The sequence below is a fragment of the Ips typographus genome, linkage group LG3, assembly GCF_016097725.1.
Source record: "Ips typographus isolate SLU linkage group LG3, UJ_Ityp_2.0, whole genome shotgun sequence".
Lineage (NCBI taxonomy): Eukaryota > Metazoa > Arthropoda > Insecta > Coleoptera > Curculionidae > Ips > Ips typographus.
Window position 1 is genome coordinate 12,897,955 of NC_138424.1, and position 18,526 is coordinate 12,916,480.

General features: G+C 42.8%; 1 protein-coding gene and 1 long non-coding RNA gene across 2 annotated transcripts in view; both read right to left on the minus strand.

Annotated features, from left to right (window-relative positions):
* The window catches only part of LOC145727279 (uncharacterized), a 205,551-nt gene that overhangs the window by 74,529 nt on the left and 112,496 nt on the right, over positions 1 to 18,526 (minus strand). The window lies entirely within an intron of this gene.
* Positions 6,502 to 15,023, minus strand: LOC145726755 (uncharacterized). The gene is made up of 2 exons (XM_081975985.1): positions 14,986 to 15,023; positions 6,502 to 7,233 (listed from the first exon to the last, which is right to left on the minus strand). Exon 2 carries the CDS (start codon positions 7,229 to 7,231, stop codon positions 6,692 to 6,694), a length of 540 nt encoding a protein of 179 aa, XP_081832111.1. The 5' UTR covers positions 7,232 to 7,233; positions 14,986 to 15,023; the 3' UTR covers positions 6,502 to 6,691.

The window sequence follows — 18,526 nt, forward strand, 5'->3', positions numbered from 1 at the left end:
ATACATTTCCCGACACCCCCACAAAGTTGATTCTTTAAATTTTTATAGATTTATTATGTGATAAATATTTACTTTTTAGAAGGCTATAACGCTGGTAAAAACTTGTGAACCAACCAGCGACATGAGGATATGCAGAGCACCAAGGGATTGTTCCCTTCTGGCCCTTTAAAATATTAGGACTGGAAAATCGCATTACTTGGTTATCTGCAGATGTCCAGACAGCAGTACGTTAGGTTAGGTTAGGTTAGGTTAGGTTAGATTTGGTGTCTCATATCAGTTCATGGGAGGCTTGAATAGAAAAGTTAGTCAAGTTGCATAGTTTAAAAATTATAGTATACTAGATGGTACAAAAAACATTTTTTGTAGAGGGTCCAAAGTCCCACGACTAACCAACTTATGCTAGCGTACCTGGCATACGCGTATACGGAATGATGTGCGTAGACATTAAACGTAGAGGCAGACCTTTGAGAACTACACGGAGTTTGGACCTTCCCCCATTCCCCTGGCAAAAAGCCCGAGAACTTGCAGAAGAAGAAAATTAGTTTATATGTGATTACAAGAAGTCTATCTAAATCTGATTGAATATTTATATCTAATCACGAAAGCTATTTATTAAGTTCGTTTAAGATAATTTTCGTCCAGTTTTCATAGCGCTATTAGTAGAATAGTAGTTAGTATACGAGCATGCAGGGTGCATGTGTTATAAAGTGCCACGATATTGTTTTAATTAGAATGAAATTTAAAACTCCTAATATGCTACAAAAAGATGCATTTTAGAAGAGTTAATTGAAAACAAAAAATCTAGCAGGTATGCTAAAATCTTTCTTAGGCTTAACGTCGTTTATGTATTCTCCTCAATCAAAATAAATCTCAATTGTAGCATATTTTGTTACGAATACACCGTAAGTCATTTAGATGGTTTAAAATCTAACCACAGCTTCTAAGACTTCATTATTAAAAAAAACTTTAAAAACCCTACCCTGTATTCAACTTTAGTAATGTTAAAGCGATCTTATGATCTGTTAAGTTGATACCTCTGCTTGTTGATAATTCAACTTGCTGACCTAGCAAATAGTGCTGGAAAATTCACTGTGCTGTACCTAGATCGGTAGATAAATACTTTAGCCTAAAATGCAGTCAAGTAAGTAGTTAAAGTTGAGTAGTAAGATAAATAAAAGTTGTAAGATAAAAGTTAAACTGTTCTTGGCCATATTTAAAATTCGTTTTTGGCAAATATACACAACAGGTAAAATAAGTCCAATCTAATGTTCACCCGCGACAGTTTTAAATATGGCTAAAATGTATGGATTTTTTTTCATTTATATAAACAAAATACAAAGGCTAAAGGAATACCTAATAATGCCTAGAAAATTTACTTGGATACCAGGAAGTACTTGTATACATTATGAATATTAAAAGTATTTCTGTACCACCCAAAAACGGAAACGCAAAAAGTTACCCAAAATAGCTGGAACTACTCGGATACTAGTGGTGAAACTGGGTTCCATTAGTCGCACTTCTGTAGCCAGGAAAGCATCGTTAAAAAGTATTGTAAGCAGCTCCTCCTTCAGCAGCAATCAACTGGGGGCTAACTCCTCCAAACATAGATTTCCAACCCATTTTAAATTGTCGACTATCACAGCGCAGTTTGTCAGGGGTTCGCTACATATGGGTCCAGCCTTTAGGAAAGTTTGGAAACCATTTCGAAACTGCTGATCCAATAAGCAATTTCGGTGCGTCATGTTCAGTTCCAGAAATATTTTGGGAATAATTTTTTGTATTGTTGATTGCGATTTCAGCTGTTATATAGCTTTATTTGTCCGTTGGCTTTTAAACACTTTTGGTTTCGGGGGTGGTGCTGTATTTACCATGTTAAGTAAACAATAACGATTCATTAAATCAATAAAGCCATATTGTTCATATTGTTCAATGGTAGTAAACAATTCGTGGTTCTTACTGATTATTTCTGCCAGTGGTGAAAGTAATGAAACCACTTTTACAGTTATGACGATTTGTTCGGTTCGGAGGCGTTTATCTTTCCTCGACTCAAAAAAATTATTAAGAACAGTTTCTCTTAATGCGACCATAGGTGGTGACACATTGAATTTAACTTTGGCAAATTTCATTTTTAGATCTTCGATACACTTTTCTAAGTGAACATCTCCAGCTGTAAGAAGAATTAATTCACCCGTTTCCTGAATCATTACTTGTATGCCGGAGTCCGTCTGGCTTAACAGTTTTAAGCCATGGCGTAAAACTGGTAGATGTTTTGGATCAACTGGTTCAATTGCATAGCGCACAACAGGGAGCAGAACCTGATGCTCAACCAGCTGCACTACATTTAATTAAGTAGATAATGTCGCAGTTCGATTTACGCCAGTGTGGACGCCGTCAATACCACAAATTTTTCCAGCAGGCACACAATCCGTTTCAATCATGTCCTTTCCAACCAAAATATATAGTTTTTTTTTATTGTAAATGTACTGACACTTCTATTAGTTGCAACAAACGCATCAGGATTTTCTGCTAGTTTTGATTCTTCTGGCAAATAGTCCTTCGTCAAAGCATATACTTGTTGTCCTATTCGTAACGATCCGACAAACATCCTTGTCAGACCGATAATCACTAGTTCATCTTCAATTAATTTAATCTTATCTTCATCGGTCGTAGATGACGAGGAACATGCTTAGTCAGTTGTTGATTGTTCCGTCGGCTTAGCGCGATGAAACTATCGGCCTAGGTTTTCGCACCTGATGACTGACGTTAATAGCCTCCTTTTCCAAAGACAGCTTATCAACCGAAAATAGCTTTGAAACGTAGCAATAGGTTGGACTGTCTATATCAAATCGTTTAAGGTAGGACATAAAGCTCTACACATTAATTCAAGTAGGTGTCTTTATCTCTTTAGGTGAGGGAATTACATTTAATGTTTGAAGAAATACTTTTTTAGCAAGACGGCTCCAAGTAGACAGAAGTAGTTTCACTTGTTGCCTGCCATTGGTCGTGAACAGCATTTCTCGCGTTGGACCCGTTATTTTTAGGGTCTTCAAGATTTTAAAAGTAGATCGGTTTTATCCATCTTGATGGGAACCGTCTGATAGACGTGTAGAATAGTGCGAAGACAAAACTGTGAAAATATGTTTGTCTTTTGTTTTGTCACGGCTCCAGACTTGACGTTTCCTTGAGAGTCCACCCAAAAATCAAAATTCCACATTTTCTTGTTAAGGGTCTCTACTTTCTCATTTTTCACTTTATCTATTATCATGCGGCAAATGTCTTTGGTTGTAAAACGCCATCCATCACATGCACTGGCATAAATAACATTGCCTGTGTCTGGACTGAACAGCAACCCTGAAATTTAGTAAGTGAATATTACTTGTGATTCCAGTAGCTTTAATTAATGGCAGAAGAGAAAACCTGACAAACAATATTTTAAGTTAGGACTAACCGTCATTTATATTTTAATTTACTGCCATTAAAATACAAGAATGTATTGATATACAGCATGATGTAAACTTTTTTTAATAGATAAAAACTTATCAAAGTATTATTTAACATATACCAGGTGTCAAAGAGCACCCTCCACATAGGAGATCAACATGGGAAAACGGTTTTGATTTTTTTGCGCCTGTACGGTTCATTTAATGAAAAAACGCTTTAGATAAAAGTTGTAGAGCACATTTTCGGCTATATACTTGTAATTTTTTCAATACCGTAGATTTGACCATTAAGACGCAAAACAGAACTAAAATTCGGAAATTTTAAATCTCGCGCCAAGCGGTCGCGATAACAATACTTTATCAGTAGCCACAGCCCAAAAATCTGGTAAGTTGCACTTATAACCTCATTCAATGTCTCTACTCAACTTATTTACTTTGTAGCAAAACTCTTTAAGAAAACACTGGTTTTGCTTGCAAATATTCAATGAGGATGACCGATTCAGTTATCTCAAGCGTCTTCATAACCCTTTAAACAATTTAAAGTGATATCGACTACAAAGGCCTGCAGATGTTTGAAGATAAGTTGCTTTACTATACAGGGACCACAAAAGAGGGCAAATACTTCCCTCAAAAGTGATGCAATTTAGTGTCCTATGTGTCGCTAGTTTTATTGTATCTTTCTGTTTTGTAGTGTTGTCAACACACCATAGTGTTTAAGTGGTTTTTTATTGTATGATGTTAATAAAAAGGCATTTTTTATTTATTAACTGATTATCAATGTTTTTTACTTAGTTCTACAGGGTGAGGTAAGTACTGATATTTATTTAGCTCTATTAGTTAACTTGAACATCATTCACCTACAAGGATACTTGTAAAACATCTACTAACCAAAAATAAATTAACCAAAACTCGAGTTCACATTTGATTGGTAAAGTTATGTCCTGTGAAATGGTGTATTAAATTAGAAGCAAGTTGTTTCTCTTTAGAGACTTTCAATCACTACATTTTACCTACCTTTGCTTTGCTGCGGTTTCGTAGCTTTGGATAACATTCTTAATTTTAGTTGATAATGGTATGAATGGTATTTTAAAACATGTTAGTTCTTCGTCTTTTGGTTTACTTTCAACTTTGGTATTGTTTTGTTTGTTGAGAATTTTTTTGATTATTGATAGTGGATAATTGTTGTCTAACTCTAGAATTAACAATTTCAAGAAGAGATCAACAAGGTTATTATTATCAGAGAGGTCAAAGTTCAAACCAAGAAAATAGACATGTGACGCTATTTATTCGGGAGTTCGAATTAAAGTATGTTCTAGAACAAAAGTTAATGAGAATTGCCTCGGGCGCCACCTGGTTTTAAGAAAGTAATTAGAATTTTCGAAATGTGAACCAGGAAACACAATTCGTATGCCTTGGTAGGTTTTATACAGCTGGAGACAAGGTTCCCGACAATCTGTGGTAACAGTGGTTCAGTTGGTGACAACGCTAATAAAAGCCAAAAGTACCAATCAACTAACGTATATTCTATGTGATTAACTTACAATGCCAGCAAACTTAACTAAAGCAAATACTTATGCAAACAAACGTATCTTAAATCCCCCCTCCCCTTAATTAAACAAGAACGAGAGTGAGAGTGTGCAACTTAGTTACGGTACGGGTCGGATGCGATGCAAAACAGGTCAACGGTATAATGCAGAAAGTTAAAAAGCCACGCAGTGCAATGAATGTTACAGGTACAAAATGAATCAAAGTTAATTACAGGGTCAATGCAGGTCTACGTTTACAACTAAGCAATTAACCGTCCTAGTGCAAATAAAGTTACGGTGTCACGGGTCGGTAAAAGAGTTGTAACAGGGTATTACTGAACCACCCGGTCTTTACGAGCCTTGTAGTGGTTCTTGTTGGCAACGGGATCTAGAAACTTGCCTCCTACGCCCGGTCTAGCGAACCATGTAGCGTAGTCAACAAAAGACAGGGCCAGGAAGTGCGGCCGGACTACTAAATGACACAAACGCCCGGTCTAGCGAACCATGTAGCGTTTGTGTTGGATACGGAACTATCGTGTAGCGCCCGGTCTAGCGAACCTCGACGCTACAGAGTAAACTAGGGCCGGAAATTGGCCTATCGGGGAAAAGTATACAAACACCCGGTCTAGCGAACCATGTAGTGTTTGTATAGAAGCCTACAGTGCCGGATATATGGCGTAGCACCCGGTCTAGCGAGCCACGATGCTACTGAAGTAAAAGGGCCGGAAAAATGGCCGGACTGGGACTAACGGTGCAAACGCCCGGTCTAGCGAACCATGTAGCGTTTGCAATGAAAACAGGTGACGTGAACGTTACAGCAGCGCCCGGTCTAGCGAGCCACGACGCTACAACAAACGGCGGTACAGGGTTGGAGTAAACAGGGAACGAACACCCGGTCTAGCGAGCCTCGGTGTTCAAATAACAGGTACACAGTGCACTAGGAGAGCTAACCACTAAACAGGTATACTTAGGTACTGTGTTGCGGCGGTGCTGCTGGGAGGTTGAGATGTTGCTCGGGAGAGCTAGTGATCTCAACAGAGAACGAACTGACGGCGCACGCTAGTTTTAATAGACAGTCCGATTCCCCCACTGTCGGGTAGTGGGAAACACGGCCCTACTCGAGTGACGCGTACCGAAACGCAGTACTGCAGGAAAACGGTACGCTTCGGCCAACCTAGCCAGCTACGTCAACTCGCGAATTATAATTACAAGGAAACGCAAACCACTAATTTCCTATTACGCGCTATCATACTGCAGCATTGTTGTAAACCCTGTAATATTACCCATGGTTTCCAACAAGAATGGTAAAAATCGGACTGGCCAATCCTGAGAATATAATAACTTAATAATACGGCTTATCGTATTTCGGCAACGTCCTAGCACTGGTTACTTTACTAACGGCTTCTATTAATGGATTCCTTATCTGCATATCGCCGCAAATCCAACGGTACTAACGGACGGCTTAGTAACCAAACAGAAAATATTCGTAACTTCGTTACACACCCCTCTCTCTTCGGTAAAAAAAAGAAAACTAGTTTACTTTTTTTGCAAATAATTCAAACACAATGCTCTCTCACTTCTCCTAGTCTTACTCAACTACTTAACTTAACAGTTATTAACACATTTCAACCTAAACTACCCAACTAATTGCCCCACACTATAGGCGAGAAAAAAAAAACAAACGGAAACGACATTAACGGAAATCGCGCCACGACACTGCACGGCTCACTCTCCCACACCTGTCACAATGCCGACCCGACCTTTCGCGGTCCATGGAACACTGCGTACCACGAGATACGTACCGACGAGCGGACGCGTGTCTCTCGGGGGCTGGTAGCACCGTCTTCCCTTCTTCCGGGAACCACGGCGCGCAGGGGCAAGTCTTGGTAAGGCGGTCCCGGTGCCCACACCTCGAACAGAACAGAATCGGCGGACGCGTGCAGTTGGCCCGGTGATGACCTTCGCTCCCCACCTCCAACACAACCCCTTTTTAACAGGCAGGAATAGCGGTATCTCCGCCGGAGGTACGTACGGGGCGGGGTCGGACGCGGCCGGGGAATTCAGTTCCTCGGTCCATACTGCTGGTACCAGCCGCGGCGCTCGGTCGGCAGAGGTTGATGGGGCGATCTTCCAGACCAGCGGCATTTTTAGTGTAACCGGAGAGGGCGGCGCCCTCACCTCAGCGGTCACGTCTTCGTCCATTGCCAACATCAGCTCCAAACAGTGATCCTCAGTGGACAATTCCAACACTGGCGAGAGGGACATCCCTAACGGACAAGATTTTTAAAAAAAACTAGTAAACATTCCAAACTGTCTGCAAGGACAACAAAACGGGCAAAAAAAAAAATATATTCCTGCACCAGACCTCAAAAAAAAAAAAACCGCAAACGGCACGGAAACGTAAATTCTGTGTTTCATTAAGTTCGGACACGGGGATGAGGGAAAAGAGAGAGGGGACAGAAAGCAGCCCAATCCCTGGCGGTGACACCTTTACTTTTCCGAGCTACGGCACGTTGATGTGTATGCGCTGGCCGGTGCTGGTCCGCAGATGTCGCCGAAATCTGCGGGTCCCGGGAACATGTGGCGGGCGCAGCTTCCGCAGCTGGGCTACCAACGCTGCCGACCACATCGCTGGGTTGGGCGTGGCGCGACTTCATCCGCCACCTTTGTCCATCCACAACCTCCGCAACCACCGACGGCTCGTCAGCGGTTGGAATTACGGAACAGGCCGTGGATGGACTTCAGTAACTGGGCGGGCCGGTTCGGGAAAGATCTCTTCCGCGTGTTCAACCGCCCACTGCAAACGCCGCAAATTTTCGTTATCGGCTGTAGTATTTAAGGACCCCCGGAAAGGCGGCCGCAAACGGATATCGGAAATTATGCAAATGGAGGGCCGAGACGTTGCCAGAGTGGGATCGGAGCTGGAGGGCAATACAGTTTTCCGTAACGGAGCCCGTAGGGCTTGTGCCTCCCGCTTGATTCGAGCCATTCGGGTTTTGGCAGCGGCGGCGGTTAGGAAACGGGTTTGCTTGACGGACGGTACCGCTTCAGGAGGCACACCATGGGGGGTTCACCCGGCAATCTTTGGCGGGACTTGGGAATTCGGTTGGTTACTCCGGTCATCTAAAGCAGACAGGGTTCTGTCGGTCAAGGTACCAAAATCTACTCTCATGGTTGAAGAAGAATCGTGGTTTCCGCGGTTACAGTTGACCCGTCTTACTTACGATCGCCCAACCCCTAAATCAGAATCAAGAGAGGCACCAACATGAGCCATCTTGAGGTCCTTGATGTGAACATGCCGCAGGGTTTTACCGGTACGATCTTTAAGATCATAGACCACGGGAGAAACAACTTTGACAATGGTATACGGCCCTGAGTATTTAGGCGCTAGTTTCGAGGCGAAACCTCGGACAGCGGAGGACAGAGGATTTTCCCTGCGGAAAACTTGATCTCCCAGGTGACATCTCCACTCGCGTCGCCGGAGATTGTAGTGGCGGCTCTGAGTGGTGAACGCCCGACTCAGATTTAGACGGACCAGCTCAAAATATCACAAAGCTGTTTGAGGCGGCTATTATGCTCCTCAATATCGGAGAACTGGGGCTCCACGGACGGTTCGGTACGGTCGGTTTCCGGCCTAGCAAAACGATACAGAGCCTTTGGGGCTCTAACTCACGGCCAAATTCAGGTACGCGGGCGTGAACCCGGTAGAGTCATGTTGTGATGTGTTTATGGCAAACACTAATTCCGGCAGAAAGACATCCCACTTGCGATGATCATTCTCGCAGAATTGCGCATCATGGTCTTGAGCGTCTGTTAGTACGCTCGACAGGATTAGCTTGAGGCGTATACGGCGGAGTGAAACGGTGAGCTATTCCTAACTCCTCAAGCAACTGTTTAAACGGTTGGCCGTAAATTGGGTGCCATTGTCGGACAGCACAGTCTTTGGACAACCGAAACGAGTTACAATCTCCTCGTAGAAAGCCTGGCTTACGGCACGGGCTGTTGCCTTCCTTATCGCTCGACACTGTACCCATTTAGTGAAACGGTCCTGGAAAACTACTAGGTAGTTGTTTCCTTTGGCCGAACGAGGTAAAGGGCCAACTAAATCGGTACTGACGGTTTCCCAAGGATTGTTGTTACGAGACGGTTGCATCTGGCCTGGAGGTGCCTGCTGTGAAAGCTTATATCTTTGACAGGAGGAACAATTACGGACATATTTAGCAATATCACGCATCATTCCCGGCCAGTAATAACGTTGGGCAATACGGACGGTAGTTTTTGCTATTCCCAAGTGTCCGGCGGTCGGTTCATTATGGTTCTGCCGCAAAACGGGTTCACGAGCAGTTTTTGGGCCAAAATTTCCAAGGCGCGTTCGGTTCGGCGGTGGTGCCTTCATTTATATCCCAGAAATGTCGGAACAGGCGGCCGTCTTTTATGCAGTAATCGGGAAACTCGCTAGGATTGTTCTCAACGGCTTTCTTCTTGGCCAGATACCAAGAACACGGCTCAAAGTCTTCAATTACTGCTACGGAGTCTGGCGGATCGGTAGACGTTGTCGGAACCGGATCTCGTGACAGAGCATCCGCGACTTTATTCAAAACTCCCTTACGGTACTTGATTTCAAAATCAAATTGTTGGAGATAAACTCCAGCGTGCTAGACGTCCGGACGGGCTTTTTAAGGAGTGTAGCCAACGTAACGACTGGTGATCAGTCACACGGTAAAACGGTAACCTTCCAGGTACGGTCGCATCTTTTCAACTCCCCAGACTATTGCTAAGCATTCTTTCTCGGTCACCGAAAACTTCCGCTCGGTAGCTGTCAGCGTTCTGCTTGCATAAGCTATGATGTGGTCTCCATTGGAATCATGCTGTATTAATGCAGCACCTAGCCCATGATCCGACGCATCCGTTTGTAGTACAAACGGTCGGGAAAAATCTGGACATGCCAAAATAGGGGCTTCGGTTAAGCATATCTTTAGCTGCTCAAATGCTTGCTGTTGGTCTTCTGACCAGGACCACTTGACTCCCTTTTTTAATAGTCGGTTTAGGGGAGAGGCAATCTGGGAAAAGCCTTTCACAAAACGACGGTACCAGAGGCAATGCCTAAGAAACGGCGGACACCTCTTACGGTAGTTGGGGCCGGCAAATTTTGAATAGCTGACACTTTTTCTGGGTCGGTACAGATACCATTGGATGTAACCAGGTGACCCAAGTAACGTAGGGATTTTCGGCAAAACTGGCACTTTTCTGGATTAAGTCTAAGATTTGCAGCTCTGAGACGACGGAATACCTCGGACAGGTTGTCGAGATGTTGTTCAAAAGTTTCACCAAGAACAATAATGTCGTCCAGATACGCAAAACAGTACGGATCCAGATCAGGGCCGATGACTCTATCCATTAATCGTTGAAATGTAGCGGGAGCTGAGTGTAACCAAATGGCATGACTTTGAATTGAAACAAGCCCATGCCCGGCACCGTAAATGCGTAATTGGTTTGCTAGCTTTATCGAGAGCTACTTGCCAGTAACCCTGTTTCAAGTCATACTGGATATATAACGGGCACGGCGGAGTTTGTCCAAGATTGCATTAATAAACGGTAACGGGTATGCATCTTTTCGGGTAACGTCATTGACTTTTTGAAAGTCAATACAGAAACGGTGCTTACCATCCTTTTTACGGACAATTACTACAGGGGAACTCCACGGACTAGTTGACGGCTCAATAATACCGTCTTGCACATCTGCTTTACCTCGGTATTAATAATCTCCTGCATACGAGGATTGCGAGGGTGATAGCGTTGCTTAATCGGTTCGGTTTGTTCCAAATGAATGGTATGTGTGGTTAGTGGAGTTACACCGCTAATTCGATCGAACTTTGGAAGTTCGGTGTTCAAAAACTGTAGCAGTCTGGTATTTTCGGTTTCAGTCAACGCTAAGGGCTCAGGCGGATCAATGGTGTTGACTGGACTAATCTTTTTCGGTATACTGACTGGTCTGGGGCTTACTATTTGTACAGCCCTTGTCTGCAAATTTACTTGAAATGGATGTTTTCCCAGTAGGTCCATACCAAGCACGATAAATACGGTCAACCCTGGTAAATAGTGCAACACCTCCGTTACAGTCGGGTAGCCCTCAAAAGTCAGTTTGACCCTGAAAGCCTCGGTAATATCTACCTTACTGCCGTTTGCAACTTTAGCGTTTTCAACGGCTGGACGGAGAGGTGTGCAATCGTGCTTAAGACACAACTGTCGTACCACGGCCCCTACGTATGAACGGGCAGCACCAGTGTCTACTAATGCCATAAAGTCTGTGTCAAATATTCTGACAGAGATGTGGGGTCGGTTGTCAGTTGACACGAAAGCATTAAGGGCGGTAACTGCTGCTGGTATATCAGCAACAGACGGTACTGGGACGGTCGGTACGGTAAGGTCTGGTGTTGCGGTCGGATGAACGTAGTCTTTTGTACCAGAATCCTTATCCAACGTCTCGGTCGGTACAGGGTAACTGGTAGTAACGTTAGGTACTTTAGTACTGGAGTAACGTCACGTTTATGTCTACTAACGGTCGTACGGTACAACAGGTTGCAGACACGGTCGGTACGGTAATGTTACTTTGTCGGCGGTATACTTGGTACGGTATAACAGGTGACAGGAACAGGTGGTACGGTATAACAGGTGACAGGAACAGGTGGTACGGTGTGACAGGTGACAGGAACAGGTGGTACGGTATGACAGGTGACAGGAACAGGTGGAACGGTATGACAGGTGACAGGAACAGGCGGTACGGTATGACAGGTGACAGGAACAGGTGGTACGGTATGACAGGTGACAGGAACAGGTGGTACGGTATGACAGGTGACAGGAACAGGTGGTACGGTATGACAGGTGACAGGAACAGGTGGTACGGTATGACAGTGACAGGAACAGGCGGTACGGTAACGTTAGCTAAGGTAACGGTCGGTAAAATGGGGTTTGACGGCTGAACGGTATTTACAGATGACGGCTGACAGGCGGTAACGGTCGGAACAAGGTGGGTCGAGGCTGTTACGTCGGGCGGTTGTGCTTTCCTCGTATTATCACAACGCCCTTCTAGTTTTCCGGCCGTGCACAATTACAATGCCGAGACTGTACACCTTGTTTTCCACATCTGGAACAGAACAGACGGGATGGACGTGTACATTCTGTACGGAAATGCCCGGTCTCTCCACAACGCCAACATATTCCTCCAGGATTGCCCACGGGAGCATCCTGACGGTTTTCGGTACGGGATGGGTGTTGAGGTGGCCTGTTGTGCGTTGTATTGAGAAACTGGTTGGGGCGAGGCTGTCGACTCACTTCATTTGGTCGTGGGCGGCCTGGTACGGTAACCCGTGTCTCGGGTACTGGTTGTGATTTTACGGTCGTTTCCTGATTACTATTCACTCTAGTAAACTCAGGTTGAGGGCGGTAACTACATGCCTCTGCCTGCCTTACCTCCTCCAAGAGGCGTTCGGTCTCACGGGCTTTCTGTGACAGGGTTAACACATCGTAAAAGTCGGTCGGCCGGACCATCTGTCTTAATTGTGGTGTCATATTGCGGTACAACCAACGTAACTCCTGTTCGGGTGTAATACTGCCATGTCGGCGGATCATAGTTTGTAAGTCAGTAAAGTACAGGCTGACAGATTCCCCTTGTTTTTGCAATCTGCGGCTTATCTGTGCCTCAAGATCATCATAGTCCAGAGGGTAATAAAAAGTGCGGAAATCAGCCTCAAATTGCTGCCACGTCGCCCAACGGTGCCGGTTGTTTCGGAACCACAATAGCGCATTACCACGCAACACCATAGGTAATTGCGGCACTAATAAATCGGGATGGATTTGATTAGCGGCGCAAATCTCCATTAATTGCTCCAGGAAAGCAACAGGATCATCCTGTTCATTAAAGTAGACTTTCCAGTCTTGAGCTCGAAAATACATGGTTGTTTGCCGGTTCAGGGTCGGCGTGGCGTGGGTTCCGGCAGACAGGAAAGTGGCTTTGTTAACGCCTCATTGGCTGTGGTCATGGGCGGTATCCAGGGATAAGTCACCGGTAAAGTCAAAGATAAAGGGGGGGCTCGGAACCGGAAATCGGTAGAGTTGTATGAGCCGAAGTGAACGTTAGGGCGGTATTGCAACTGGGATGGGGCGTGAAGTACCCACGTCGATGGCGTTGTAAAAATGGGGGCGGTCGTCGTAAGTGACTCGGTAACTTTAACTACTACGGTAGTCGGGGGCAAAGTTACTGTGGTAGTGGTCGGTTCGGTATAAACTGCAGGGAAAGAAAATGGTGCAGTTTTGACTATTGGGGTTGATTCTCCACCCATTAAATAAGCATTAGGCGTTTTCTTAACACCTCTGTGGTGCCACTGGTGTCTAATCCAATCTTGGATAATTCAACGATCAAGCATCTTTCTTTAGTTGGCATATTATCGCGATTTTGGAGTCAAGAGGTTCGGTGGCACCGGCGGTAGTTTCGAACGGTAAATCCTCTCTCTGTTCGGTATTCATGATAGGATATTACAGGAACAGGGGCTACTCTATTTGTGGATCTAAATAGCAACTAACAAGCTAACTAGCAACCAAACCAAAGCAAACGTGCGTATAAGGCCGGCGGTGTAAAAGTTACAAGCATGACGTATATAATACAGGCGTCGAGTTATGTTGGGTTTCCCCAACCAAGTTGCACACTCAAAAAAAAAACAAGTTATTGTACTACTTTTGAAAGAAAAGTACTGTCCCACTGTCACAATCAGAAAACAGAAATACGGTCCCTGCTCGGCGCCAATTTTGTGACGCTATTTATTCGGGAGTTCGAATTAAAGTATGTTCTAGAACAAAAGTTAATGAGAATTGCCTCGGGCGCCACCTGGTTTTAAGAAAGTAATTAGAATTTTCGAAATGTGAACCAGGAAACACAATTCGTATGCCTTGGTAGCTTTTATACAGCTGGAGACAAGGTTCCCGACAATCTGTGGTAACAGTGGTTCAGTTGGTGACAACGCTAATAAAAGCCAAAGTACCAATCAACTAACGTATATTCTATGTGATTAACTTACAATGCCAGCAAACTTACTAAGCAAATACTTATGCAAACAAACGTATCTTAAATCCCCCTTCCCCTTAATTAAACAAGAACGAGAGTGAGAGTGTGCAACTTAGTTACGGTACGGGTCGGATGCGATGCAAAACAGGTCAACGGTATAATGCAGAAAGTTAAAAAGCCACGCAGTGCAATGAATGTTACAGGTACAAAATGAATCAAAGTTAATTACAGGGTCAATGCAGGTCTACGTTTACAACTAAGCAATTAACCGTCCTAGTGCAAATAAAGTTACGGTGTCACGGGTCGGTAAAAGAGTTGTAACAGGGTATTACTGAACCACCCGGTCTTTACGAGCCTTGTAGTGGTTCTTGTTGGCAACGGGATCTAGAAACTTGCCTCCTACGCCCGGTCTAGCGAACCATGTAGCGTAGTCAACAAAAGACAGGCCAGGAAGTGCGGCCGGACTACTAAATGACACAAACGCCCGGTCTAGCGAACCATGTAGCGTTTGTGTTGAAGGTGGAACTATCGTGTAGCGCCCGGTCTAGCGAACCTCGACGCTACAGAGTAAACTAGGGCCGGAAATTGGCCTATCGGGGAAAGTATACAAACCCCGGTCTAGCGAACCATGTAGTGTTTGTATAGAAGCCTACAGTGCCGGATATATGGCGTAGCACCCGGTCTAGCGAGCCACGATGCTACTGAAGTAAAAGGGCCGGAAAAATGGCCGGACTGGGACTAACGGTGCAAACGCCCGGTCTAGCGAACCATGTAGCGTTTGCAATGAAAACAGGTGACGTGACCGTTACAGCAGCGCCCGGTCTAGCGAGCCACGACGCTACAACAACGGCGGTACAGGGTTGGAGTAACAGGGAACGAACACCCGGTCTAGCGAGCCTCGGTGTTCAAATAACAGGTACACAGTGCACTAGAGAGCTAACCACTAAACAGGTATACTTACTGTGTTGCGGCGGTGCTGCTGGGAGGTTGAGATGTTGCTCGGGGAGCTAGTGATCTCAACAGAGAACGAACTGACGGCGCACGCTAGTTTATAGACAGTCCGATTCCCCCACTGTCGGGTAGTGGGAAACACGGCCCTACTCGAGTGACGCGTACCGAAACGCAGTACTGCAGGAAAACGGTACGCTTCGGCCAACCTAGCCAGCTACGTCAACTCGCGAATTATAATTACAGGAAACGCAAACCACTAATTTCCTATTACGCGCTATCCTACTGCAGCATTGTTGTAAACCCTGTAATATTACCCATGGTTTCCAACAAGAATGGTAAAAATCGGACTGGCCAATCCTGAGAAAATATAATAACTTAATAATACGGCTTATCGTATTTTGGCAACGTCCTAGCACTGGTTACTTTACTAAACGGCTTCTATTAATGGATTCCTTATCTGCATATCGCCGCAAATCCAACGGTACTAACGACGGCTTAGTAAACCAAACAGAAAAATATTCGTAACTTCGTTACAGACACCACCATCAAAGAGGATTTACAAAAGGTTTTCATAGGTTTTCTGGAAACAGCGATAATGGTAATCTACATCATAACCCAAATAATAGTTCAGCCAATGCAGCAGAGGAGGCAAATGCAATATATTCGGCTAAATCATGTAAAACCCGCCCTGTAAGTACAAATTTCATTATTGATTCACGGGCAAATACCATTTTGCTCAAAAAAACCTAGAACTTTACATGTTTAATATCAAAATACTAACACGTTTATATAGATATCGCAAATGGTGAAGTTATGAAGTCAAACAGGCTAGGCATTTTACATACTAAATGTCAGGGACATTCAATTAATTTGAAGCTATAATTGTGCCAGGGTTGAAACACAATCTGTTAGACAAAACGGTAGAAAAGGGACATGTTATTACTTTAGAAAAGGAACAAGCCACTCTTATTAAATGCTTAAGACGTGGAACTTATATAAGTACTTATATACTGTCTTAGAATGACGGCGTAATATTGGAGAATGTTGAATTGTTGAATTGAATGAATTGCAACTGTATTGCTGGTTGCATATTTGTGAGAGACTGTAGTTGCAAGGCATGTCGCCCACAGTACTCCCCTTAATTTGGAGATTCAACCGAGAAGAGGGGAATGACGTAGTAAAGTGTGTTTCGTCCCAGGAGCTGCCTTTGAACTTGTCAGTAAGGCTTAGCAGCCCCTTGCCTTATGTACACATTATTATGTGACGTGGAACTCATATAACTTATCTACTGTGTTGGAATGACGGCGTGATATTGGAGAATTAGGACTGTATTGCTGGTTGCATATTTGTAAGAGACAGTAGTTGCAAGGCATGTCGCCCACAAGACCACATAAGCTAAAGGCTATGTCAGATGCCGACTGAGGGGGAGATAAACAAACCCGTAAAAGTGTGAGTGGATTTATAGAATTTTATCCTGGAAATTCAATTTCTTTGTTTTTCAAGAAGCAAAATTGTGTGGCATTATCAACCATGGAGGCAGAGTACCTAGCTGCTTGTAGTGCATGTCAACAACTGATTAGTATACAAGGTGTTTTATCAGAATTTGTAGACTGTAACATTCCTGTCTCAAAGGTTGATAATTTAAGTGCGTGCCATATCAATGATCAATACTTTCGAGAACTCAAAGCAAGGTAAACATATCGATATAAAATATAATTTCATTAAAGATATGAATATTCAACAAAAGTTGTCTATAAAATATGTTTTCTAGTGAAAACATTGCAGATATGTTTACTAAGCCTCTTGGCAGTAACAAGTTTAAATACTTCATATCATTGATTTTAGTTGAATAAGTGTATTTGTTTTATGTTATACTCTTTGTTGTAACTGTCGTGTGTACTCACCAGCTGCTAAAGCAATAAAATTAAGTTAAGTTAAGTTGTTCGAGATCAGGTATTCAAACATCTTGAAAGAGAACAATGTTTGGTTTTGTTTAAGTACTAGTTTGTTAATATAATTAGTTCATTGGTGCCTATAATGTGGTTTGATTGAACTGAGGTTACGCTTTACAACTTCAACCCATAACATCTTATATCAGTCAAACCAGTTCAATTTGTCAATAATTTACGAACAAAACGATCTGAAGAAGGAATATGTCGGCATCAATTCAAACACCGGAAATAAGAAATGAAGGTTTAATTAGTAGTAAGTTTTAAATAACGTTTAACAAAAATAAAGTAGGATGGATAATCAAATTCGCGTCTACTTGTTAACCTTAAAAAACGCACACTTCTCTTCTTTTACAAAAAACCAACTCATCTGACATTGTCTGCTGTCATGACCAAATGACATACTGTCAAATTCTTCTTATATTCTAATTAAAGATATTTATATTCAACAAACTAGAGTATATTTACCATTGTAATTTAACACCCGCCCTCAAGGGTGAACTATGAACTATGACTAATATACAGGGTGTCCCACGACGAAAGACATCGATTGATATTGGAAAAAGTATAAATAGGAGAGTTTTGAAAATTTGGCAGGATACTGATGTGGGCATGCCCAATCAAACTAAAGTTTTTTCCAGATGGTTGCACTTTCGTTTATACCGAAAGTCGATCACAACTTTCTTATTTTAAATAGAACACCCTGTATGTTATTACATATTTGGATTCCTCACAAAATTCTGACCAACTTTTGTGTACAATGCCCTATGCCTATCTCTAGCCGTTTTCGAAATATTTAATGATTTTCCAAAAAAGTGAGAGTTGCAACGCTCAACATATTATTGTACTCTGTCAAAACCGTATTTCATTTTGCAATGAAACTTTGGGTTATTGTAAATAAAGGATCGTTTTATTAAACTGTATATACAGTATACAGGGTCGTCAAAAAAAATCATAACCTGCCACTAAAAAAAATGAAAATTTCAAGTTTTTTAAATAGAAACCCACATTTTTTATGACGGAATCATTTTGAGCATTAGAAATTACTATACGTTTCAATTTACTTGCCTATATCTAAATCCAACCCATTTCGTTTTATTTGAGAATAAACATTTTTTATTATTAAAACTCCAGATTTCTTGAAAATTTCTCTCTCTAATTACGTGTGGATTTATGTCACACCAGTAGTGTGAATTATGTCTATTGAACATTCCATTTTTAGTGAATTTGCCTTCGTCGCTCTAAATAACATTATTCAAAAATCTTCTCCATAGTGACTAGTCAGCAAAAACTCACTAAAAACCACTCTCTTCGGAAAGTCAACCTCTTTTAAGTGTTGCCCTAATTTAAATGAAAAAGGTTGAAATTTATGTTTCTTCAGGATTCTTTGAATTGAGCTTTTAGATATGCCTGGTTCTACGGAAACTTGTCTTATTGACGAAGTTGGATTTGCAACAAAATAGCCCAAAATTGCATCCCATTTAAGTCTGGTTTCTTTTGGTCTAAGTACAGAAACTGTAGTACCAAAAACTCGAAATAACTTAAAATCCACCTTTTTATTGCACCATAGTTCAAAAGGACTTTTATCTGGAAATGGACTCC